The 25,503-nt window shown below is 50.2% G+C and overlaps 1 protein-coding gene across 1 annotated transcript in view; it reads left to right on the top strand.

Moving 5' to 3' along the window:
* The window catches only part of CSMD3 (CUB and Sushi multiple domains 3), a 2,682,374-nt gene that overhangs the window by 1,119,110 nt on the left and 1,537,761 nt on the right, over positions 1-25,503 (top strand). Inside the window, exon 9 of the mRNA XM_069220640.1 lies at positions 1,953-2,077. Within this exon, the coding sequence (XP_069076741.1) occupies positions 1,953-2,077 (125 nt within the window). The remainder of the gene's footprint in view (positions 1-1,952; positions 2,078-25,503) is intronic.

Below are 25,503 nucleotides of genomic sequence, written 5' to 3'. Positions count from 1 at the left end.
CATATCTCTACTTAGCTGAAACTAGAGTAATGGTTCTTAACCTTTTGAATTTTGTGAACCCCCACTTAAATATTACTTGAATACAGGGACTCTCAACCCTTGAAACTGGAATCCGGTGGATCTCACTGAGAGCCCGGAAACCCCAACATAAGCAATTTCAGTGATTGGAACCTCAAAAGAATACGCAGCAAAACAAACAGAAACAAGCATTCATCAGATAACTACACAAGCAATGAAATATTTTATTTCATTCACAATCAAATTTAAAAAAAGTTAAATTTTAATGAGAATGTTGGGATTTTCTAAATTCATTTGAGAACTCAAATCGACTGTATTATATGTGATCTTCTTGCACTGCTCTTACAAATCAATCTGACAATACCAACTTAATTTTGAGCCTCCAGTTTTAAATGTCTTCATATTTACAGAATGTTTTAATATTATACTTGCAAATTCTTCTTTCTTCTATACTTTTTATTGATCTGATAATATTATTTCATTTTCTAAGCAGTTGGTGGCCCCCAGAGTAGGTGTTGCAGACTTTCAGGGGCCTGTGGACCACATGTTAAAAACTGTTGAACTAGAGCATAGGCCATATTGACTTTTTCAAATTATTTGTATTATTCAGTTACCTGATGTTGAGCTAAGAAGAGATGTGGTGAGGTTTTACAGATGCATGTATAAAACTACCTTGGCTTTGGGTTACGCAAGCCAAATATTTTGATTAACATTAGCAAGTGACCACAAGCAACCTGTCTCCTCAATGGGGTTTTTGCAGGATTGCTAATATGCCTCAAGGAACTTTTAGAGCTAATAATTAGGAAATGTCCTTATGAGTTTGTGTGCATCACCTAATTTAGATTTCAAAAATCTAATATGCTTGGGTTTTCTGATGTAGTAGTTTAATTAGTTGTGGTATAGGCTTAGCCATGAATAGCAATATTGATGAGACATTTGATGGAAAATAACCCACCCCTAACTTTCAAGTTAGGGTTGGGGATGCCTCATGAATTATTTAAGTATCAATGAAAGGCTGAGAAGCTAATATGACAATATGCACGCATATACACAATGCATAGATCATAGAAAACAATATTCTGTCTTTACCTGCAGATATTTTCTTTATACCTCACAGGCAAAACTAAGGCCCTCATTATGATCTCAGTGGTTTTAACCACTGAGATCCGCGCTGGCAGTCAATAGATGACCACCAGCACGACTACCACCCCCGCCGGCCGCATAATATTTTCCCCACCGGCCCAGCAAGGAAAAGGGCTGTAACATTGACAGCAGCTCCAAATGGAGCCGCCACAAATGTTGGTGTACGACGGGTGCAGCTGCACCTGTTGCGCAGATCACTGCCCGTAAACTGGGCAGTGACCTGCGCGATGGGGCACTGCACAGGGACCCCTGCACTGCCCATGGGGCCCCAGAGCACCCCTTCCCCCAGCCAGCCAGGGAAAGGCTGGTGGCAGAAGGGATAATTTTCCGAGGGGCTGTCGGCTGCAGCCTGGCAATGGAGGAGGGCTGCACTGTGTGCATTATACGGCGGTTCAGACCGCCATGCCGGTGGCTGTCTTTGCACCCACCGCCGGCATGGCAGTCTGAACCACCGGTGATCATAATGACCCCCTAAGTCCTCAATCAAAATCTCTAGAGAGCTCAACACATTACAAAGCGTTCCACCTCTATTTATTCCAACTTTGTTTTTTCTTATTTTCCACCTTCATATACTGTGTTCTAAAGAAACAGAACATTTACGCCTAATTCAGAGTTTGATGGGCGGGATACTCTGTCATGAACGTGATAGATATCCTGTCCTCCACATTGCAAGTGCTTTTTAGCCCAAGGCACTTGTAATACCTCACATTTGTGATAAGCTATGCCAAACTGTAAATCAAGCCCTATGACTGGTGCAAATTGTGCTGAGTTTTCCTACTTCTGTATTTCAGCCTTGGAGCTACTGTGCAGTTTTCTTGTGATGAAGACTACGTGCTGCAGGGAGAAAAAAGTATTACATGCCAAAGGATAGCAGATGTATTTGCTGCATGGAGCGATCATAGGCCTGTTTGCAAAGGTAAACACAATATAAGGTTTTTACATGCATGATTGTGATTTTCCAGGTCTCCCAGATATTTTCTTTTTAGTGATAGATTAAGCAACCATCTTAAAGTGTCTTTATGGCTTAATAAATCATGTATCTTAAATGTTCCGAAACTGAAATGATCCAGAAACAAATGTTCCAATCTTAAAGCACCTCATAACTAACTTGATTGAAACCACACTGTACATTGGATGTTTAATTAAGTAGTATGGTTTAGAACCAAATTGGCGTTTATCTCTAAAGTACTTTTCTCCCTGAAACGTATTAGTTGTCACACTATAACATAAACTTGTTGTTCACATTCTTAAGTGGTAATTACTTCTGAACAACTTAGAGCAAACATAGCTCACATCAATTACAATAAACATATCAGCAGTGGTAATGCTAATAAAATTCTAAAAGTTAAATGATAAAAATTACACTGTTTGTGTCTGATTCACAAAACTTTTCAAATTTGCGATCTTGGTATGACTGTATTGATACTCCTACAATGTATTTCATGTCCACCTTTGAACACTGGCATGATTGTACCTTTCTGGGATGTCAGTTGCCTACATCTGGTTATTTTGTGGGGGTATTGAGGAGTTTTCAAGCCATTGTAAAGGATGTATATACTAACACAAGGTACGACAGCCAACTTAGCTTGAATTGACTCAAAGATGAGCTGTAGGCATGCTGCGATCATTGGTGTATGGTTGTAATTTTATGCATTTTGATAGTGCCCAGTGTGAGATAATTAGCGACCATGTGCTAGTTAATAGAGAACTATGGAATAGAGATTTGTCAGCTGTGTTCTATGGGAGGCTTAATTTCAGTTGAACACAAACTGTAGGTGTTCCTAAACCAAAGGAGCTTGAAACGGATAATGCTTGTTCCATTTTAGTTCAAAGATAGCATGCCAAACTCCCAACGATGATTAGTGTTAGCAACATAAAACATTCAGAATTTGTAATTCTACAGCATATTGTTATTGTTTTTCCTAAAAGGCTGGTGGTCTAACCCAATAATTAACTTTTACGTTGGGCATTAATTCCTATCTTCTTTTGGTGCAGTTAGTCATTGCAAAGCACATTAGAATATATTTTGCACCGAGTTCATAGATGTACCTTTGTTCTTTTATTCTCAAAAAGATCTATTTTGTTTATGGGGAAAAATATAGAAAAAGTTGTTTCAGTCACCCGAGATATTACCCTGTTAATGAACCAGAAATGTTTTCACTTAAGGCAGAAGTTATAAAAGACACTGAAAATCAGGGGTTAGTTGGTAAGGTGTTTTGGCTAATCAGCATAATCTAGTATAATTCACCGGTCTATGTTCATCTGGGTTTTGATATTCACAATATTTGTTTACGGTGTAAGTTGGCAGGTAGGGACTTCACTGGTGTTTATGTAAATGTTTATAATGTATACTTGGATACTGGTCTACTTTTTCAACTCAAGTCAGTTAGCATCCCCATGATGATGGAAAAAGAAGACCTCACTCCTTCAGGAGCAAACCATTGATTTAGTGTAGTAGAAACAAAGCCTGTGTGCTGATGTTGAGTTACTGACTAGAGCCTCCTGGAAAGAAGAAATTGGTAGAGTGTACACCTGATTTTTGCTAATTTGGTTAAATTAGTGCCTATGACTTTGTTGTGGTTGTCTAGCAAATGATGGCAGGCATTGTAAAATTAGGTTGACTTTCAAGTAGGTTAATGTATATGTCTGAAAGTGTTGTCGTTTTTGCATATTCTGTTGTGGCATGATTTGCTGATGTGTTACTTAGCTAGAGCAGATGGCCTATATTGAAAAGGTTACTTTGATTCCATGGTTTCATATTAAAATACGCAGTGGATTTAGCCTTTGTGCATGTCCGTGTGATTCTAACATCTCTGAAAAAGTTGTAAATGTTGATACATTTTCCAATGAAATATTCTAGTTTTGAGGGCTCATGACATAGACCTGCATGTTAATGTTTCCTGAGATATGACTCGATCTGATGGCCTTTTGAAAAGTAGCGTTCTTCCTGGATGGATTGCAGTGGAAGGAGATTACACAGAATTTCATAAAGAGTGTTTTGTAGCTTTGGTTATGTAAAGTACAGCAAAATAACTCCCTTTTGCCTTTTGTATATCTTCAGCAGATGGTTTTGTTATCCTTTATTGAGCTTTTTTTTAATTGTTTTTTAGAGTTTATGTGTCATATAGTGCTAGGTTGTTGTAATTATATTTATTTAAGAAACACCAATATGTTTAATGAAGGCATTGATCATCAAATGATTGTCTTTTAGTTATAGTGCAAAGTTTTGTTATTTGTATATTTGCTTGTAATTGGTTTGTGATCAAAAATGTTCAATTACTTGCTGGTAATTTTCATTGCTCAGAGTTTTATTATTCTTCATCATTGCATTTGAAGTGGAGGCCCACATCCTTAGGCAGGAAACAATAGCTAGGAATGGATTTCCTGCCCAATCTTCCGTCTAAAATACAAAGTTGTGACTTAAAGCAGTTTTGTTCCAGGTAAGGTGGGTGAGATGTAATGAATGTGATGAGGACTAATAGGACTAGGAATAATGTGGATTACCTGTAAGTAAATAATTAAACATTACATCACATCCTCCGTCCTTGACCCAGTCATTGCTTTTAAGTAATATTACAGCAAGGCTGATTAATATTCATAACAAAACTATTGTTATGCTGCACGAAAGTGATTTAGTCATAAGATACTAAAAACAGAATTATTAAGACAAAACTGAACATAACACCGAAGAGCATCGTTTTAGTAAAAACATTCTGCAGTCTTTAATATGTAAAAAAAAAAGGTATTTGGGGATGCTACGGTGGCTGCTCTACAAATTTCTCTTGATAGAGTCTCATTAATTTCAGAGCAAGAAGCTGCCATCTCTCTAGTTGAATGGCCCGGAGTTTAAACCACAAGAGGGTCCTCTACTGAGAAATGGGTCAAGCCTATTGGCAAAGTTTCTGGTAGGGGCATATAGGTAACCAGCTGAAATATACTGGCCACTGTTATGGATGCTAGTGAGCTAATTTACTCGGGTTGGGATATCCAGTTTTTTTTTATCCTTACCAAAGGACCCTGAAAATAATATACTCTGTACATAGTGTATTATTTTATTCAATGCTAAAGAAAGTTACCCATTAAGAGCATGATCTATATCACTCCCTTGACTAGTGAGTTTGTGCCCACCCACCACTCCGGGCTAGGGCTTGTTGATGAAGCATGCTACTTAGTTACAGTGAGTGAGAGTCCTTTTAAAAGACTAAGGTCCTCATTAGGACCCTGGCGGTCGGTGATAAAGTGGCAGTAATACCGCCAACAGGCTGGCGGTAAGTACTGCTAAATTATGACCATGGAGGAAAGATCTCCGAAAGACAGCCAAAGTCAAAGTTCTGCCCACCATATTAAACTACACAATCTGCCACCTTTTCCGGGGCGGTGCCAGCAACGTCAAAAGCCTGGCGAAACAGAGCTCAGAAGGAAAAGGACTCATCAGTGGAGACACAGGGAACAACCATGCTGCCATAGAATGTGAACTGCATGTCTTCCCGATGATCTTCTACGTTCTGCTCCACCATAAACACCAATGCCGGCGAAGACAACGCTGGTGAATACAGAGGAGGGAAAGGAAAAAGAGAGTGACACGCACAACACACAACCCACACACACACACCATACACATAACCAGATGCATTATAAAAACAATTTGACCTTGTAACTCGGCTGAATAATGCAAGGACAAAGCGATTTCGGAAAAGTGAATGTAATGAGATCAACAAAGTATGAAAAACAAGTTAGGCAAATTAATAGATATATACATATGTGCATAAAAAGGGACACAGCCCAGTCGACAAAGTTCATAGGCCGCATGGCCACAGGCCAAAGTCCAAGCCAACACGTCAGCTGCTTCAACGCGGAGAGAACACTGCAGGGGCATCAGTTGGTAAATAGGCAGGCACCTCAAGGGGACGGGGGATGAGGGTGCACCTCAGCTGGGAATGTGACAAGACCACTGGTTCTGGAGGGGGCAACGTGCCCTGTGCTTGGTCCTGGGGAGTGATGGGCATGTGGGTGTCTTACCCACTGGTTCTGGAGGGAGCAAGGTGCCCTGTGCTTGATCCTAGGGAGTGATGGGCCACAGTCTCTCAGGTGGGTGTCTTACCCATTGGTTCTGGAGGGTGCAACGTGCCCTGTGCTTAATCCTGGGGAGTGGTTGGGCATGTGGGTGTGATACGCACTGGTTCTGGAGGGGCAACTTGCCCTGTGCTTGATACTGGGGAGTGCAAGGCCACAGTCCCTCAGGTTTGTGTCATACCCACTGGTTTCGGAGTAGGCAGGCTGCTCAGCAGCCCACGGAGGCAGGATTACATACTGTCCGCCAGCAGTGTTGGCTGCACAGTGGTGGTGGTGCTGCTGGTGGGGGGAGGCTCCTGCCCTTCCCCTGCCACCTCAGACTGCTGCACATTGGTGGTGGTGCTTCTGGTGAGGGGAGGCTCCTGCAACCTCGGATGGCTGCATAGTGGTTGTGGTGCTGCTAGTGGGGGAGGCTCCTGCCCATCCCATGCAACCTCGGACGGCTGCACAACCATGGTTGGTGGTGGGGTCTCTGTCACAGTTCCTGCTCCAGGCCCCTTGGTCTTCCTGCCTGCTGGTGCAGGCTCCTTGGTCTTCCTGGCAGCTGGGCAGGCTCCATTCCCTTCTTGCCTGCTGGTGTAGGCTCCTTGGTCTTCCTGGCAGCTGGGGCAGGCTTCATTCCCTTCTTGCCTGCTGGTACAGGCTCCTTGGTCTTCCTGGAAGCGGTGCAGGCTCCTTTCCCTTCTTGCCTGCTGGTGCAGGCTCCTTTCCCTTGAGGCTGCCTGGTGCAGGCTTCTTCAACTTCAGGACATGTGGCCTGTATCCCTTACCACCACAAGTAGGTGTGGTGACGACTGAGCCCATGGACTGTGTGACTGAGGTGCTTGGTTGGGTTCTTCTTACCCTGGGAAGAGGTCAATGTTGGATAGGAACAGTTTTTTAGGGACATTGGGGTGGGAAGAGGGAGAAGGCATGGGAATGGAGGATGAGGGGGTGGTTGTTGGAGGTGTCTGTCTGCTGCTTTCGGGTGCAGGTGCATGGGCTGTATGCTGTTGTGAGGTGGATGGCTGTTGGGTGTCTGAGTGCTTACGTTTGTGTACTTTAGGAGGGGGACAGACACAGTGGGAGAGGACACATGGGACGTGTGCATGGCTATTGTGGAGGTGTTTGCCAGTGAGGTGTGTGTTCTACTTGGTGTGGTGATGCTGGTAGTAGATGATGATGTAGTGCATGCAGGTGTGAGTGTGGACAGAACTGGGTGGGAGGTGGTGGAGGAGGAGGAGGGGGAGACAGTGGAAATAGTGGATGTTGGTGTGTCTGCAACTGGATGGTGTTTGTGTGAGTGCCTGTGGGAGGAAGTGTGGTGCTTGTGTTTGCCTGTGACACTCTTCAGTGTTGTCTTGTGTGCATGCTCGTCTGCCTGTGTGTTTGGAATGAGTTGGGGTTGAAGAGAATGGGACTGGGCAGTGGAAGTAGGAGGGGGGGCGGTAGAAACAGGGACAATGGCTGAGAGGAGGCTAGATCCTGAATCGATCTCTGTTGGGCCGCCAATCCAGAGTGAATGCCCTCCAGGAATGCATTGGATTGTTGCATCTGGGCTGCCAGCCTCTGGATGGCATTCACAATGGTTGACAGCCCAACATAGATGGATCGCAGTAGGTCAATACCCTCCTCACTCAGAGCACCAGGGCTAACTGGGGCAGGGCCTGATGTGCCTGGGGCGAAGGAGATGCCCACCCTCCTGGGCATGGGCAACTCGACATGGGGCTGCTGGGAGGGTGGTGCTGGTATGGGGGTGGCAGCTGTACCTGTTGTGGGGTGGTCACAGAAGTGTCCGCCACCACCAGGGAGCTTCTATCAGAGGAGGTATCTGTGTCAGAACTGTCCCCTCGAGTCTCCACCGTGGTGCTCACCCTCTGTCCCACTGGTGCCCTCAGCTTTGGTGGGCTCTGCCTCCTGGGTCCTGTGGGATTCAACTCCCTCCGTCGCCGGTGCCTCTGCTCATCCGCCAGATGATTCTAATGCACATAAGGACAGCATGACAAAACAAAAATGGGGAGAAGAGACAAAGGATACGCTTGCTCAGTGGCTGCACCAAGATAACCGTTGGCGTACATAGCGCCATCACACACAGGGAACAGGCCTATGCAATATGCCATTGCACTACCAGAGAAATAGTTAGCTACCAAGGCATGGGGAGGGGCACACATCACCAACTGCATTACACCTGGGACCCTTCTAAATTTTAGCCACCAGGGGACCTATGCTGCAATGTCAGGGCTGGCCTAGGGGCACCCACTGACACACATCCCCCACCCGGATACCACACTACCATGCCTAAGTTGTAATGATGGTCGCTATACTCACCCCCTTGTGGCTGCTGTGAGGTCCTCAAGCACCCATCCAGCTCTGGATAGGCTGCTGCCAGTATGTGGGCTATCGGGGGAACAGGGTTCGACGGGCACCCCTTCCTCTTTGGGAGGCCATCCCCAGCTGGACCTCCGCCGTCTTCCGTGCCCAGCGCCTGCGTCCTCCCACCGTTTACGACAGTGGGTGCTCCACCTGCCATAGACCCAGGGTCCGCACCTCCTTGGCGATGGCACGCCATATACCCATCTTTTGATGGGCGCTGACCTGCAGAGGCAATAAACACAGGAAAATAGATTTAGACAAACAGTCCTGCCTGTTAAACATAAGGCCCACCATATCTGTTTCCATCACCCTGTACACACATATGGCCCAGCACAAAACCGGCATGCCGCCCGGGGGACATCCACCCACCCCCTTACATGAGGCCTTCACACACACCACTCCATGCATTCATGCCACATGCATCGTGCCCACAGTGTACTCACCTATTGGTCTGGAGGCCCATACAGAGGTCTGTACTGGGGTAGGACCCCATCCACTAGTCTCTCCAACTCCTCCGATGTGAAGGCTGGGGCCATTTCCCCAGTCACACTGGCCGTGGTAGGTTCCAGACACAGGTCACAGCAGCACCTGTGGAAGGTCAGGTAGCAAGTGAGGAAGGTTGAAAATGGAACAGGGCTGTCTTTTTGGTTCCATGGGTGTTGTGTGAGGTGTGTAGGTGAGGGTGTGTTGGGTAATGTGTTGGGGTGTGTGATGTGGGGTGCGTGAGTGATGTATAGGTGTGAATAATGTGTGGCTCTAGTTGTGTCTGTGGTCTTGCTGTCTCTCTGCTGGCAATGGTTTGTATTCGTAAAGGGTTGTAGGTAATGTGGGTGTGTGTTTTACAGTGGTGTGAGTGTGGTGTGTGTATGGGTGTCTGGTGTGTGCTGTTTGACTTGTCCAATGTGGTGTTGTTTTGTTTGTGTGTGTCCATTCTGAGCGCAGCTGTATGTACTGCCAATGGTTTACCGCCGTTGAATGTCCACTGTGGTGATTCATGGGTCATAATGTGATGGGCGTAGTTCTGCTGGCGTAACGGTATGGGTTTGGATACCGCCAGTTTATCACTGACCTTTGGGCTGGCGGATTTGTGTCTGTGGCTGCATTCTGTCGGACTGGTGTGTGTGCATCATAGAACAAGTGACCCAATATCCACCACTGCGGCAATAAGTTGCCGGCAGTCATCGTGGCAGTAAGTGGGATTTACTGCCAGTGTCATTATGAGGGCCTAAATGTTTTCCTGAATGGATACGTGAATGAGCATAGGATCAGAAGTAGGCTTTCTCTCAGTTCTACTTTCTTTTATTCTGATTGGAAGTGGAGCTAACCTGCATGCAAATTTCTTCTTTCTCCCCAGTTAGTTTTAGATATTGCTGATGCTAAACTTCCACTAATTGACACGGATTATGCTTTCTTCCCCTAACCTAGAATACCAAAGTGACAAACTCTGTGAGTTCCTAAAGGGTTGAGATTTTTCAATGAGGACAGATAAAAGTCATTTTGACATTCAATAAATGGCAATCCTCATCTTGATGAGAGGATGAAGAAAGACAAAACTATCTCCTCAGTGTTATGTAATACTGTCACTGCTTTAGCAATGAAGGCTAGATTTGTCTTATAATCACACCATCTTCTTAAAAGAAAGGCAGAAACATTTCTCCAGCAAGAAGAGTTCCAATTTCCTTCTAGTCAAAGTAATTGCTAGCCAGAAAGACTGTTTTCATAGAAATAGACTTAGTATTGTCTAATGATAGACGTTAAAATGAGTGTTTCACTAGAGTGCTTAGAAAAACAGATCTCAAGGTATGGTACAAAGGCCTCACTATTGAAGAGATAACAAAATGATTTTTAAGAAGCAAGACACTTAATTTATAGTGTACTTTAAATTTGCCCAAGCCTGTTTAAATACATTTATGACTGCTAATCATGCTTCTAGGATGAATATTGCCAGCTCCTGCAAATCTAAATGATGAGATAACAAAAAAAAATTACCAAGCAAGACACTAAGGCCCATATTTAGACATTTTTAGTGCTGCATTTGTGCCGCTTTTTGACGCAAAAGGGGCGCAAACTTACAAAATGCAATTGTATAAGTTAAAAATGGTGGGGGCAATGACACAGCCCTGTTTTGGACCCTTGTTGGTAAAAATCTTCCTGGCCACATGTATGTTTTTGATTTTTATTCTCACCCAAGTGTCAAAATATAAAGCCATTATTGATGCGAGCAGTTTCCTTCGTATCCCCCAGGTCGCCAATTTCTTCCAAAGGATGTGGCGCACCACCCCATCAAAAGCTGCACTATAATCAATAAAACATGCAAAGAGCGGGGTAGATGTTGATTTCAATGCTTGTTGACCAAGATATGAAAGTGCAAGGACATTATCTAATGTGGAAGAGCTAGGTCTGAAGCCTGTTTGATATGAGCGAATGATGTAATTTGCTGATATCAAGCTTTCCTGCTCTTGAAGAAACAGCCTTGCGTAGGCTTTGCCATCTACGTCTAATAAGGCTATCAGCCTATAATTTTCAGGGCAGGTAATGCCCCCTTTTTTGTAAATGGGTTAAAGTATTGAGCCCTTCCAGGCCTCTGGAACCACGGGAAGTGTAAACAGTCATTAAATAGAGCAGTCAGGGGTTCATCCCAATGTAATTGATCATCTCTGAATATACTCCCCAGAAGGCCATTGGGGCCGGGAGCCCCATCCCGCCTCATATTACCAAGGATCATTTGCACAGTTTCAATAGTGACAGCGAGTTCTTGAGCCTCTGCATACTTTGGATCCCCATAAAGATTTCTCACGTGCCTTTCCCAATCACTGGCAGAGATCACATTGTACTGGTTTCAGATGCATAGAGCAATGAGCTGATATAGTCCCAGAATTCTCTGCTTTTATTTGGCAGCAGCAGTGCAACCAGGCGTTTCCAGCATTCTTAGGTCTCCTTTGCCTTCAGTGACCATAATGCTCTTTTGTACTCTTTCCGTGTCAGCCTCCTTAGGGCATCCATTGCAGGGGTTTTGTTCCTCTTGTAGCCCCTTTCTGCCTGCCGGCATCTCCTTTTATATTGTGTACATTCCTTGGTTGCTGGCTGCTTATTCACCCTTTCTCTTTTACCCCCACTGTGACCAGGCTGCGCTTTGTTACAAAGGTAAGCTTGAAGGTTCGTGATCACATGCCCCCATTGATCAATTATTTGGCCTGCACTATGTTGGAATTTTATTGGGCCATTAGCCTGATTCCATGCCTCATATTTTGTTTAGCAGGCTGCAGTCCATTTAATTCATTTTGTTAATGGGCCTGTGATGAATTGGCGGCCACTGACTTTGTAGAGTTCATGTGTCATTGCCCCAAGATCGACTTCAATTACTACCAGATTATGGTCGCTTTCAGTTTTATGAACCACCTTGTGGCTTAAGCACCTGCATAGCAGTGCTGGGCTTAATAAGATATAGAGCCACATGAACGTACGTTTGGTTTTGCGACTCGCAAATTGCGAGTCAGAGTGATTCGCTATTTGCGAGTCGCAAAACCTTATGCACAACATTGTCCATAACACTGTTAGCGATTCGCAAGGGGGTCGCAAATGCCCACCTCATGAATATTCATGAGGTGGGTCGCACTTTGCGACTCCCCTGAGAATGGTAGCCCTCACAGGGATGGTGACCTGCTGCGGACAGCAGACCACCATGTCTGTGACTGCTTTTCAATAAAGGAAAACGAGATGCATTACAAAAACAAAAAATTAAATGTTTTGTTTCATTTTTTCAAAGCAAGTAGTGGTCCATAGGACCACTACTTGCTCTAAAAAAATGTTTTCAGCGACATTCACAATGGGAAGGGATCGAATGGGGACCGCTTCACTTTGGCGAATGGGTTAGCACCCATTTGAAATGGGTGCTAACTGCGATTGTTTTGCGACCACGTTCGTGGTCACAAAACAATCCTACATTGCACTGTGAGTTGCAATTAGAAAGGGAACACCCCTTAACGAATCACAAAACGAGGTTTGTGAATCACGATGTGCTTTTTGCACGTCGCAAAAAGCCAAATTCGCTGTTTGCGAGATGCAAACAGCTACCTACATGTTGCCCATAGTCTATTGTGGAAATATTTCTAAAAGTTGAAATGCTTGTGCCTGCTACTAAGGTGCTGCAGTCAGTCGTTTTGAGATCATGTTCATTAAGGAAAGTTTCTATAACTAATCTTACTGGGTCTCCACAGGGCCCGATTCCTGACCAAGCTGGTGAACGTTAAAATCTCCTGCCAACACATATTCATGACCTGGATGTTTGTAAACAAACTCCTTCAGTAAGTCCAATATAAATTTAGCCATCATCTATTTCTTTCCTTGATGGGGGTTGATGTATATGTTTATCACTGTTACCAGGGTGCTTTTTTTTTTTTTACATAAGGCTAAGCCATGAATTTTTATCATTGGCATGTTGCTTGTAGATTTCTCCCACATTACTAATTTGATTGCCAAGTTTACCTTAGCGTATATTGCAAGACCTCCAATGTATCTTTCAAACAAGTTTTTTTTGTGGGCAGGCGACCGGATTGTTGTAAAGTCCTCTATGTTCAGGGGCTCTGCCGTCCATGTTTCTTGGAAGCTCATAATATCTACCTAATTTACAAAGTTCTTAAAGCTGAAGCTGGCTATAAGGGAAGCCAAGCCGGCCACGTTCCAGCTAATTATTTTGATAGTTTTATATTCAGATTTTATGGGAGGCCATTCAGAGTTAAATATACGATTTCCTTTTAGTAGACGGAGCTGCAGGGAGCCATTCCCATCCTTGCCCCCTCACAATACCGTGACTATCATTTAACCCGTCAGAATGACAGACTCTTAAGTTCCTTGTTCCATCCGGTTAGGACTCACCTGTGTTCCTTGTCAGCTGTATGTTTTTTTTTCTCTCTAACAATGATGGTTTCATGACCGGAGTTTCTCTTAAGACACTGAGGGGGTCATTCTGACTTTAGTCCCGCCGGCAGAATACCGCTGCGCGGTCAAAAGACCGCCGCGGTTATTCTGGGTTTCCCGCTGGGCTGGCGGGCGACCGCCAGAAGGCCGCCCGCCAGCCCAGCGGGAAACACCCTTCCATGAGGATGCCGGCTCCGAATGGAGCCGGCGGAGTGGAAGGGGTGCGACGGGTGCAGTAGCACCCGTCGCGATTTTCAGTGTCTGCATGGCAGACACTGAAAATCTTGGTGGGGCCCTGTTACGGGGGCCCCTGCAGTGCCCATGCCATTGGCATGGGCACTGCAGGGGCCCCCAGGGGCCCCACAACACCCCATACCGCCATCCTCTGCCTGGCGGCCAAAACCGCCAGGAACAGGATGGCGGTATGGAGGATTCCCCAGGGCAGCGGAGAACCGGCGGTACACCGCCGGTTTTCCGTTTCTGACCGCGGCTGTACCGCAGCGGTCATAATGCCCAAGGGAACACCGCCAGCCTGTTGGCGGTGCTCCCGCGGTCGTTGGCCCTGGCGGATTTTACCGCCAGGGTCAGAATGACCCCCTGAATGTTTTCCTGACCAGGTATGTTGCTTGGTTTCCAGCAACTAAAACTTGTGGGCACCATTCTCTAACTTGCTTACTAATTTTTATACCCCAATTTTCCAGGAGCCCTTCATATTCAAAGATTCTTTCGATATTGCTTTGTTCACACCATGAGGTCAGTGTGGATTTGTTCTGACTAATCCATATGTAGGTGTTAAAGTTCACCGGTAATAGGTCTTCCGATGTCAATTTTTCAAATTCAGATATATAATGTAGTAAATGTAGAAACGTTTATCTATTGAGAATATCCCATGGCCCCTGAGAAGCATATAATGGAGTGAAGATTATGGTCGACTGAACTATAATTTCCTGAGAATTTACAGACTTTGGGGGTCATTCTGACCTCGGCGGTAAAAGCCGCTTACCGCCGGTCAGAAGGCCGCCACAATACCGCCGCGGCCGCGGTCAGCCGCCACGGACATTCTGACCCACAACTGCAAAACCTCCGAAAATCCGCCCTCCACTGCAGTCCGCCACATCAGCGGCCAGCGGTAAACTGGAGAAGACCAAACCTCCACCGCCACGCCAACAGAAATACGCCCATCCCATTATGACCCGCAAATCCACGCGGCGGTCATTCAACTGCGGTATTCCATTGGCGGTACACACCGCCGCGCTCAAAATACACACACCTTTACAAACCCCTACCACATTGGACAATTTGAAAGGCACACACCTGAAACACATACACACACCACTCCCACACATCCAATACCATATAAAACACACACCCACATCACCCACAAACCCCTACCAACAAAAACCAGAGACGAAGGAGAGAGAGAGACACATCAGAGAATAGAGAGCCAGACACACAGAGGCACACCGCAACATCACACACACCACATAGAAGCACAAAGCACCACACACCAACACACGCATCATCACATACACCACCCCACACCTCATACACACCACCCCATGGCACCACAAAGGCACCCACGCTTTTCGGACCAAGAACTCCGGGTCATGGTGGAGGAGATCATAAGAGTGGAACCCCAGCTCTTCGGCTCACAGGTCCAGCACACCACCATAGCAAGGAAGGCGGAGCTCTGGCAGTGGATCGTGGACAGGGTCAACGCAGTGGGACAGCATCCCAGAAATCGAGAGGACATCCGCAAACGATGGAACGACCTACGGGGGAAGGTGCGCTCGATGGTCTCGCGACACAACATCGCAGTGCAGAAGACTGGCGGGGGACCCCCACCCACTCCACCCGAATTCACAACATGGGAGCAAGAGGTACTCAACATCCTGCATCCTGATGGCCTCGCTGGAGTACACGGAGGAATGGACTCTGGTAAGTACAAGGCCAACCACTTCACCCCCCCCCCCAGCATGCTAACCCCCACTCTCACCCCCAACCCCCCAGCACACATCCTCCCTGAGAATGTCTCCCCAGCACAACCCACCCAACACCAACCCCTGCATGCCACCCCCAAACTATGGACACCCATCACCTAAGCATGACCACTGCACATACCCATCACCCCCCCCCCCACAAAACACCCTCACAACACCTCCCCCAAGGGAATGCCAGCACTGGGGGACAAGGGCACCCATAAAACGCAAGCTAATGCACACACAGAAACAATAACCATACCCTCTTACCCCATGCAGGACCCGAACGACAACACACCGGTCAGGAGGGACCAGAAATGTCCATCCCACCCCCGGAACAGGCCCCTAGTGATGACAGCAGCTCTGTCGACCTGGAACCTGACGACCAGCCCGGACCATCGGGGACCTCTGGGCAGTCGGTTCCCCTCACCCAGACACAGGCCACTGTAGACCCAACCCCCTCTGGGAACAACAGCACAGCTCCCACCCAGCGGGCCCATGCCTCTGTCTCTAGGACAGGTCAAGCAGCGGTGTGTCTACCACTACAGGGCCCCCAGGGTAACCCACCAACCCAACAACAACAGGGACCTGGGGGCAGTGGGAGTGGGCACACCGTCCAGGGGACAGAGGCCCAGGGAAACAGGGCAACTCGGAGGGCTGCTGTGCGACAGGGGGGGGAGGAGAGGCCCAAGGAACCCACTCTCCAAGAGGCCCTCACCACCATCATGGCTGCCTACCACCACTCACAAGAGACGATGGCGACGGTACTGGCCAGGTTCCAGGAGATCCAGGCACAGCAGGAGCAACGCTGCATGGGGTTCAGCGACCAACTCAGCAACATCTCAACCGCTATGGGGAGCATAGTCCAGGCCCTGAACCGCATAGAGGACACGTTTCGGGACCATGTGGCATCACACAGGGCCCCTGTCACTAGCCAGGAACAGGAACAGCCTACCACCTCCGCCGGCGCTAGTGGACAGGAGGCCCCACCACAACGACAGCCCACCAGAACCCCACCTCCTGCTGAACAACAACCGCCCGCAAAAGGAGCCTGAGATCAAAAAAACCGACAGAGTAGGATGTCAAGTCCCCCGCCAGCATCACATACCCCCTGAAGTCCTCCCACTGTTCCACATTGCCACCCTGTCAAACCTTGAACTGCCCCTGCTCCATCCTGCCACAGGCATATGGACAATGCACCTGTGAGACTGAGAACTGGACTCCGCCATGGACATTACTCCACCCCCACCCATCACTGTTTCACTATCATGTACCAATATCTATGCACTAATAATAAATCACACATTGCACTGAAATCAATCAGGACTCAGCCTGTCTTATTTACAAATGTATGACACATTACATATCAAGTACGTATTGTTAACATTGTGAATTACACATACCGAGGTAACTTAGCATTAGTCCATGGGCCAACCAAGCCGAGGTCACGCAGTGGCTCATACAGCACAGAAAAGGGAAGGGAAAATCAAACATCATGTTCATAGGTCTGGGGGGAAACCGACAAAGTTGAGATGCAGGAGGCTTTCAGGAAATGTAAAATGGCATGGGTGATTATTACCTGTGTGCTACTGGAAATACTGTTCTATTACTCTGTCCCTGTTGTCTGTGTCGTCCTCTGAGTCTTCCTCCTCTTCTCTCTCCGCAGGCTCCACAGCTGCTTCAACACCACCATCTGCACCATCCTCCTGCAGGAAAGGAACCTGACATCGCAATGCCAGATTGTGAAGCATACAGCAGGCCACGATGATGTGGCACACCTTCTTTGGTGAGTACATCAGGGATCCCCAAGTCATATGCAGGCACCTAAACCTGGCCTTCAGGAGGCCAAAGGTCCTTTCGATGATCCTCCTAGTTCGCCCATGGGCCTCATTGTACCGTTCCTCTGCCCTGGTCCGGGGATTCCTTACTGGGGTCAGTAGCCAAGGCAGGTTGGGGTAACCAGAGTCACCTATTAGCCACACACGTTGTTTCTGTAGCTGCTCCATCACATAGGGGATGCTGCTATTTCGCATCACATACGCGTTATGCACTGACCCTGGGAACTTGGCATTTACATGGGAGATGTACTGGTCAGCCAAACAGACCACCTGGACATTCATCGAATGATAACTTTTTCTGTTTCGGTACACCTGCTCATCGTCTTTTGGGGGTACCAAAGCCTCATGGGTCCCATCAATGGCACCAATGATGTTGGGGATATGTCCAAGGGCATAGAAATCACCCTTCACTGTAGGCAAGTCACCCTCCTCTGGGAAAATGATGTAGCTCCGCATGAGTTTCATCAGGGCAGACAACACTCTCCTCAAAATCTTTGAAAACATAGGCTGAGACATTCCAGATGACATGGCCACTGTGGTCTGGAATGACCCACTTGCCAAAAAATGGAGGACTGACAAAACCTGCACCAGAGGGGGAATCCCTGTGGGTTGGCGGATGGGGGACATCAGGGCTGGCTCCAGCTGGGCACACAGTTCATGGATAGTGGCACGGTCAAGTCTGTATCGAAGTATTATATGGCGTTCTTCCATTGTCGACAGGTCCACCAGCGGTCGGTACACGCGAGGATTCCTCCTTCTCATCGCAAGTCCCAGCGGACGGTGCCTAGGAAGGACAACATCGAGCACAGAGTCAGCCAAACCACAGGTACGTACAGACAGCTTGCACAGTTAAAGAATGGCAATGGGTTGAAAGGCGTGTATGTGTGGCAATGCAAGGCCTAGGCCTGTGTGTCGCAGTCAAAATTAAGCCATGTAGGCCCTTGAAATGGCGGCTGCCTGACCTGTGAAGTGGGACAATGGGATGTGAGGTCAATGCGCTGGCGGGGCACAACGTGGCGGTAGGCGGTCGAAGACCGCGGCGCAAAGCCGCATTGGTTAACATTGAAGCCTATGGGTTTCAGGAGCCAATGACGATGTGCGCCGGCGGTCGCGGTACGCACCGCCGCGGGCGTGACCGCCATTTTCTATCTGCTTAATCACTCGAGACCTGATCATCCACAGGAGAGGACCTATACTGCAAGTGCTGCTGTGACCTCGGTCTGGAAGATACAATGGCTGCTGCGACTGGGGAAAGGGCCCCTGCCTTCACGTCTGAAGAGTTGGAGAAGCTCGTGGATGGGGTCCTCCCCCAGTATGCGCTACTCTACGGTCCTCCAGACCAACAAGTGAGTACACCGGGTGCACATGGAATGGGCTATGCCTGTGTGGATTGGGGTGGATGTAAGTTGGTGGGGTGGGGGGCGAATGAGGAGTGCAACGCCCGACAGATGAGAGCATGTGCCATATGGCAAAGTTGGTGGGGGGGACCAATCACATCTAACATGCAGGTCATTGATGATTTCCTCCTTTCCACCCTGTACATGTCAAATAGGTCAGCGCCCATCAGAAGATCGAGATTTGGCGTGCCATCGCCAAGGAAGTCCGGAACTTGGGGGTCCACAACAGACGGGGCACCCACTGCCGCAAGAGGTGGGAGGACATCCGCCGCGGAACAAGGAAGACCGCAGAAACACTGCTGGGGATGGCCTCCCAACCTAGGAGGGGTGCCAGTCGCACCATGACCCCCCTGATGTCCCGGATCCTGGCGGTGGCCTACCCAGAATTGGATGGGCGCTTTAAGAAATCACAGCAGACACAAGGGGGTGAGTATCAGCACATTCTCCTATCTTTCTGCGCAGTGGAGGCGTCTGGGTGGGGGAGGAGGGCTGTGGGTGACATTAGGCCAGGGCGCTTTCTGTAGTGAAGTCCTCTCCCTTAGGCATGGCCCTGTGCCCCCGGCCCCCACCTCTGCAGGGTGACAAGTACAGCCATTGAAGGTCCAGCATCTCCTATGTGCGCGTTTGACGTCTCTTGGCCTGTTGTCCTAGTCAGTAGTACTGAGTAGTGTACCCCGAATGCGCGGCTTAGTGCATTAGGCTCCTGTGTCTGTCCTCTCCGCCAACGGTGTTGACATTGCATGCACTCAACCTGGTCTTCTTTTTTCTCCCCCCACCCTTTCTCTTCATCTTCTTGTGCATGTGTGCATTAGCATCATCAGGCGGAGGAGATTTGGCATCGGAGCACGAGGGAGCTGCAGGACACAAGGCCCCGGTGGGCCCAGGAACAGACACCGAGGGCACCAGTGATCCGGAGGGCGAGGGGAGCACCACGACGGGGACCGCTGGTGAGAGCAGCGACAGCGACACGTCCTCGGATGGGAGCTCCCTAGCGGTGGCGGCAACATCCGTGCCCCCCGCCTCTACAGGTACAGCTGCCACCCAGCGCACCAGTCCCGCCCTCCCAGCAGCCCCTCAGTCTTCGCTCCGTGCCCGTTCGCCCAGGAAGGCACGCGTCTCCTTTGCCCCAGGCACCTCAGCCCCTGCCCCTGTTGCCCCTGCTGCCCTCAGTGCGGAGCTCATTGACCTGGTAAGGACGCTCATTGTTGGGCAGACGACCCTTTTGAATGCCATCCAGGGTGTGCAAAGGGAGGTGCAACAGAGCAATGCGTACCTGGAGGGCATTCATTCGGGTCAGGCTGCCCATCAACGAGCGTTCACTGCTCTGGCCTCAGCACTGACGGCAGCCATTGTCCCTGTTTCCAGCCTCCCTCTTCTTACTGCCTCCAGCCTTTCTCTGTCTCCTGTTCCTCAGCCTATCCCATCCACACCATCAGACCAGCCTGCACACACCTCAACACCCAAGAGCTGCTCATCCAAACACAAGCACCACAGATCCCACAAACACTCACCCAAGCAACACCCAGATGCAGACATGCCAACAGCCACTGCCACCCCTGTGTCCCCCTCCTCCTCGTCTCCCTCCTCCTCGTCTCCCTCCTCCCTCCCTGTGACGTCTACACTCACACCTGCATGCACCCCAACATCAGCCAGTGCTTCCATCACCACCTCACCCTCCAGTACAGTCCACACTCGTGCAGTCACCACCCCCACTGCCATTTACACGTCCCCTGTGTCCTCTCCCACTGTGTCTGTCACCCCCTCTTCCAAGACACACAAACGCAGGCAGACACCCACCCAACAGCCATCCACCTCACGACAGCCTACAGCACCAGCACCTTCACCCAATGACAGCACACCTGACTCTCCTACAACCACCTCCTCTACCTCCACTTCCATCTCCACTTCTCCTACCCTTTACCTTGGCCCTAAAAAACGTTTCATGGCTAACCTTGACCTCTTTCCCCCCGATGAGCTCCCCCCTCCATCTTCAAAGAGTCCCAAGAGCACCGCAGCCACCACCAGCCCAGCTTCGGGTGTCACTGTTGTGCATGGGTTCTGGAGCCCACCCTTTGCCAGCAGTGACACATCGATCAGCAGCAAGGACACGTCCAGCCCCCCCCCCGGCAAGAGGACCCGCAAAAACAAGGGCCGCCGTGCGAGGACCGACAGGGCTGCCCCCAAGGAGCAATGTGCGGCCACTTCACCACCCACACCATCTAGGGGAGGCAAGGGCCCGAGAGCCCCATCAAAGGAGCGGAAGGGCAGCAGGAGCGCGGAGAAGGTGGACCCCACATGTCACATCCCAGCTGGGAAGGAGGACACTAAGGAGGCCAGGAGTCCGTCCCCGAAGGGTCCAGAAACGTCACGGTCCGAGGGCGACTGAGCAGGGCGTCCAGGCCAGGTCTGGCTCCCTTGACCTGCTGGATGAGCACCGCTGAACAGGGCCCGTGGTGCAGAAGAGCACCGCTGAACAGGGCCCCGCCGTGAAGATAGGCACCGCTGAACAGGGCCCGCGGTGCAGAAGAGCACCGCTGAACAGGGCCCCGCCGTGAGGATAGGCACCGCTGAAGAGGGCCCCGCCGTCTCAAGCACCGCTCCGCTGGGCCCTTCATCTCAAGCACCGCTCCGCTGGGCCCCGCCGTCTCAAGCACCGCTCCGCTGGGCCCTTCCTCTCAAGCACCACTCCGCTGGGCCCTTCTTCTCAAGCACCGCTCCGCTGGGCCCTTCTTCTCAAGCACCGCTCCGCTGGGCCCCGCCGTCTCATGGACCGCTCCGCTGGGCCCTTCCTCTCAAGCACCGCTCCGCTGGGCCCTTCTTCTCAAGCACCGCTCCGCTGGGCCCTTCTTCTCAAGCACCGCTCCGCTGGTCCCCGCCGTCTCAAGCACCGCTCCGCTGGGCCCTTCATCTCAAGCACCGCTCCGCTGGGCCCCGCCGTCTCAAGCACCGCTCCGCTGGGCCCTTCATCTCAAACACCGCTCCGCTGGGCCCCGCCGTCTCAAGCACCGCTCCGCTGGGCCCTTCATCTCAAGCACCGCTCCGCTGGGCCCCGCCGTCTCAAGCACCGCTCCGCTGGGCCCTTCCTCTCAAGCACCGCTCCGCTGGTCCCCGCCGTCTCAAGCACCGCTCCGCTGGGCCCTTCCTCTCAAGCACCGCTCCGCTGGGCCCTTCTTCTCAAGCACCGCTCTGCTGGGCCCTGCCGTCTCAAGCACCGCTCCGCTGGGCCCTTCTTCTCAAGCACCACTCCGCTGGGCCCTTCTTCTCAAGCACCGCTCCGCTGGGCCCTTCTTCTCAAGCACCGCTCCGCTGGGCCCTTCTTCTCAAGCACTGCTCCGCTGGGTCCTTCTTCTCAAGCACCGCTCCGCTGGGCCCTTCCTCTCAAGCACCGCTCCGCTGGGCCCTTCTTCTCAGGCACCGCTCCGCTGGGCCCTTCTTCTCAAGCACCGCTCCGCTGGGCCCTTCTTCTCAAGCACCGCTCCGCTGGGCCCCGCCGTCTCAAGGACCGCTCCGCTGGGCCCTTCCTCTCAAGCACCGCTCCGCTGGGCCCTTCTTCTCAAGCACCGCTCCGCTGGGCCCTTCTTCTCAAGCACCGCTCCGCTGGGCCCTTCTTCTCAAGCACCGCTCCGCTGGGCCCCGCCGTCTCAAGGACCGCTCCGCTGGGCCCTTCCTCTCAAGCACCGCTCCGCTGGGCCCTTCTTCTCAAGCACCGCTCCGCTGGGCCCCGCCGTCTCAAGGACCGCTCCGCTGGGCCCTTCCTCTCAAGCACCGCTCCGCTGGGCCCTTCTTCTCAAGCACCGCTCCGCTGGGTCCTTCTTCTCATGCACCGCTCCGCTGGGCCCTTCTTCTCAAGCACCGCTCCGCTGGGCCCCGCCGTCTCAAGGACCGCTCCGCTGGGCCCTTCCTCTCAAGCACCGCTCCGCTGGTCCCTTCTTCTCAAGCACCGCTCCGCTGGGCCCCGCCGTCTCAAGGACCGCTCCGCTGGGCCCTTCCTCTCAAGCACCGCTCCGCTGGGCCCTTCTTCTCAAGCACCGCTCCGCTGGGCCCTTCTTCTCAAGCACCGCTCTGCTGGGCCCTTCTTCTCAAGCACCGCTCCGCTGGGCCCTTCTTCTCAAGCACCGCTCCGCTGGGCACCGCCGTCTCAATCACTGTTTATGGTTCACTGTGCCCACCATGCCTCCTCCTTGACCAGTGGAGACTGTCATCCACCTGATGGACTGTGGCTTTGCACTCCCCAGGATGGTACAGTGGGCAGCCCACCCACTGTAGAGACATTGAGAGACTGTGGCTTTGCACTCCCCAGGATGGTACAGTGGGCAGCCCACCCACTGTAGAGACATTGAGAGACTGTGGCTTTGCACTCCCCAGGATGGTACAGTGGGCAGCCCACCCACTGTAGAGACATTGAGAGACTGTGGCTTTGCACTCCCCAGGATGGTAGAGTGGGCAGCCCACCCACTGTAGAGACATTGAGAGACTGTGGCTTTGCACTCCCCAGGATGGTAGAGTGGGCAGCCCACCCACTGTAGTGACATTGAGAGACTGTGGCTTTGCACTCCCCAGGATGGTACAGTGGGCAGCCCACCCACTGTAGAGACATTGAGAGACTGTGGCTTTGCACTCCCCAGGATGGTACAGTGGGCATGGTGGCTCCTCGTGGATCTGGCGTCATGGACTCATGTGGCTGTGGTGCCCCCCCTTCCCTTCCCCCTGAGGTGCCTGTAGTTTTTACATCTGATGCCCCTGCAGTGTTCTCTCCAAAGGACTCAGGTCTCCTGTGTGGTCTTTGCCCTTGTTTCTCAAAACTTTGGCCCTCGGACATGATGAATTCGTAGGATGTGCAGGACTTGTTACTTCAGTTATACACTGATGTGTATGTCATTTGTTTTCTTGTGAATATCTTTCATGGTTGTACGATAATTTTCAGGAGCTTTTTGGTACATAAATATTTATTCCAAATTTGATTATGTCCTAGCATTTTTCTGGGGTGTTTGGGTGGTGTCACTGTGACTTGTTGCTCTGCATTGGTGTGTACATAGTTGGGGGGGGTCGCATATGTGTGTGCCCGTAACCTTTCGTCCTCCCCCCTCCCGTGTGTCGTAGGTGCAGTACTCACCGTTGTCGTCTGCGCCGGACTTCGTCCTCGTGGTAGATGAGAAGGTAGACGAGAGCAGGTAGGATGTTTAATTCGGGTTCCATGCTGTCCTCCTTCCTCCTGGAGTGCGTAGTGGTGAGCGTTTTCCCGTTCGTAGTCTGTTTCCGCCGTGTTTTTATCGGCGGTGCTCCCGCCCCGGAAAAGGTGGCGGATTGGTGAGTTGTGATAGTGTGGGCGGTACATTGTCTGCCGCCTGGCTGTTGGCGGTGACCGCCGCGCTGTTTGTTTGTACCGCCATGGCGGTCGGAGTGTTAAAGTGGCTGTCTGTGTTGGCGGTTCCCGCCAGGGTCAGAATTCCATATTTTTTACCGCCAGCCTGTTGGCGGGTTGGCCGCCGCTTTAACACCGACCGCCAGGGTTAGAATCACCCCCTTTATATTTAATGCCCTGTTGAATTCCTGGTCGGACTCAGGACTGTGTTTTATCAAAGGTTGATGTATTTTTTCACTGCTTCAAGCCCTCACCTGACCTATCCCTGATCTTCCTGTGGATTGGATCGTTTCTTGGGAGTCTCTGTATTCTTGCTGCCCTTTGCTTTGCTTTCCCTGTTTTAGTGTTGTGCTGCTTGCCGCTTGTGTCCCGCAAAGTTCTTTCCCCATGGAGTTCAAATGTAGTGTCTTCAGGGGTCAAATGCCAGTCAATAGCACACATCCAATTATCTCTATCACTTTTTTGTTTTAGACCTGAGCCCCCGTTATTGACATGTGGCTTATTATTCAGCGCTCTTTCTAGGTTACCTGCTATGGTACTCCTCCTACCCTCCATGCCCGGTTTATATGTCAAAGGAATTATCATAGGGCTAGCCCCCCATATGTTCTTGATCCGTCGCAGGCACTATCCCTCTGGCTTGTGGCAGCCCCTTTATTGACCTTGGGTCGTCTATTCTGTTGGACTGGCCTCCTGCTGTGGGGGGGTGCTTGGCCACATTCTAGAATAGGATCCTCCATCCCGGACTGGCCATTGTAGGGTTAGGATCTTCTTTACAAGCCAGAGCTACCTTATTGTCAGTAATTTGAAGTTTAGGCTCAACGTTGGTTGACAGATCTACCCCAACTGAGCAAGTGCTCATTGTGGGAATAGCTGCTGACCTCTGCTTAAAGATTGGATAGGGCTCCAGTAGATCGGGGAGTTACTGGTGTCATTGGGCGTTTTCCCGGTGTGTTTCAATATAATGTTTCCTTTTTGTAGCTTTGAGTGTTTTTTTCACTCTCTTCTTCTGACTTCTTGTTCATTGTGGCTGTTGGTCGTGCCCAGTGTTTGACTTACGTGACTGATTCTGGACGGTCTCTAGATTTGGCACTTCAAGTCTGTTTTTTGCCACAATGATAGTGGGGGTTAGTGGGAGCGCCATAGAAGGAGGCTCATTTTGCATCTTATTTGAGACTGTCTCTAAATTTGGCACTTCTAGACTGTTTTTTGCCACAATGATAGTGGCGGATAGTGGGGGGGCCATGGAAGGAGGCTTGTTTCGTGGACCAACCCCTCAGCACTGGATGTGGAGGGGCTCCCTTTGCAAATTACTTTGAGGGGAACTCTGTCATGCTTCTTCCCGCCAGGTGGCATGCAACTGGTTGTTTTGTCAGTTTCCCCAGCTGGTTTACACTGTTGGATTAAGCTAGTTAGCAGCTCTGGCA

Source organism: Pleurodeles waltl, chromosome 2_2 (genome assembly GCF_031143425.1).
Source record: "Pleurodeles waltl isolate 20211129_DDA chromosome 2_2, aPleWal1.hap1.20221129, whole genome shotgun sequence".
NCBI lineage: Eukaryota > Metazoa > Chordata > Amphibia > Caudata > Salamandridae > Pleurodeles > Pleurodeles waltl.
The sequence above is the reverse complement of the archived record's forward strand: the minus strand, read 5'-3'. Positions and strand labels throughout refer to the sequence as shown.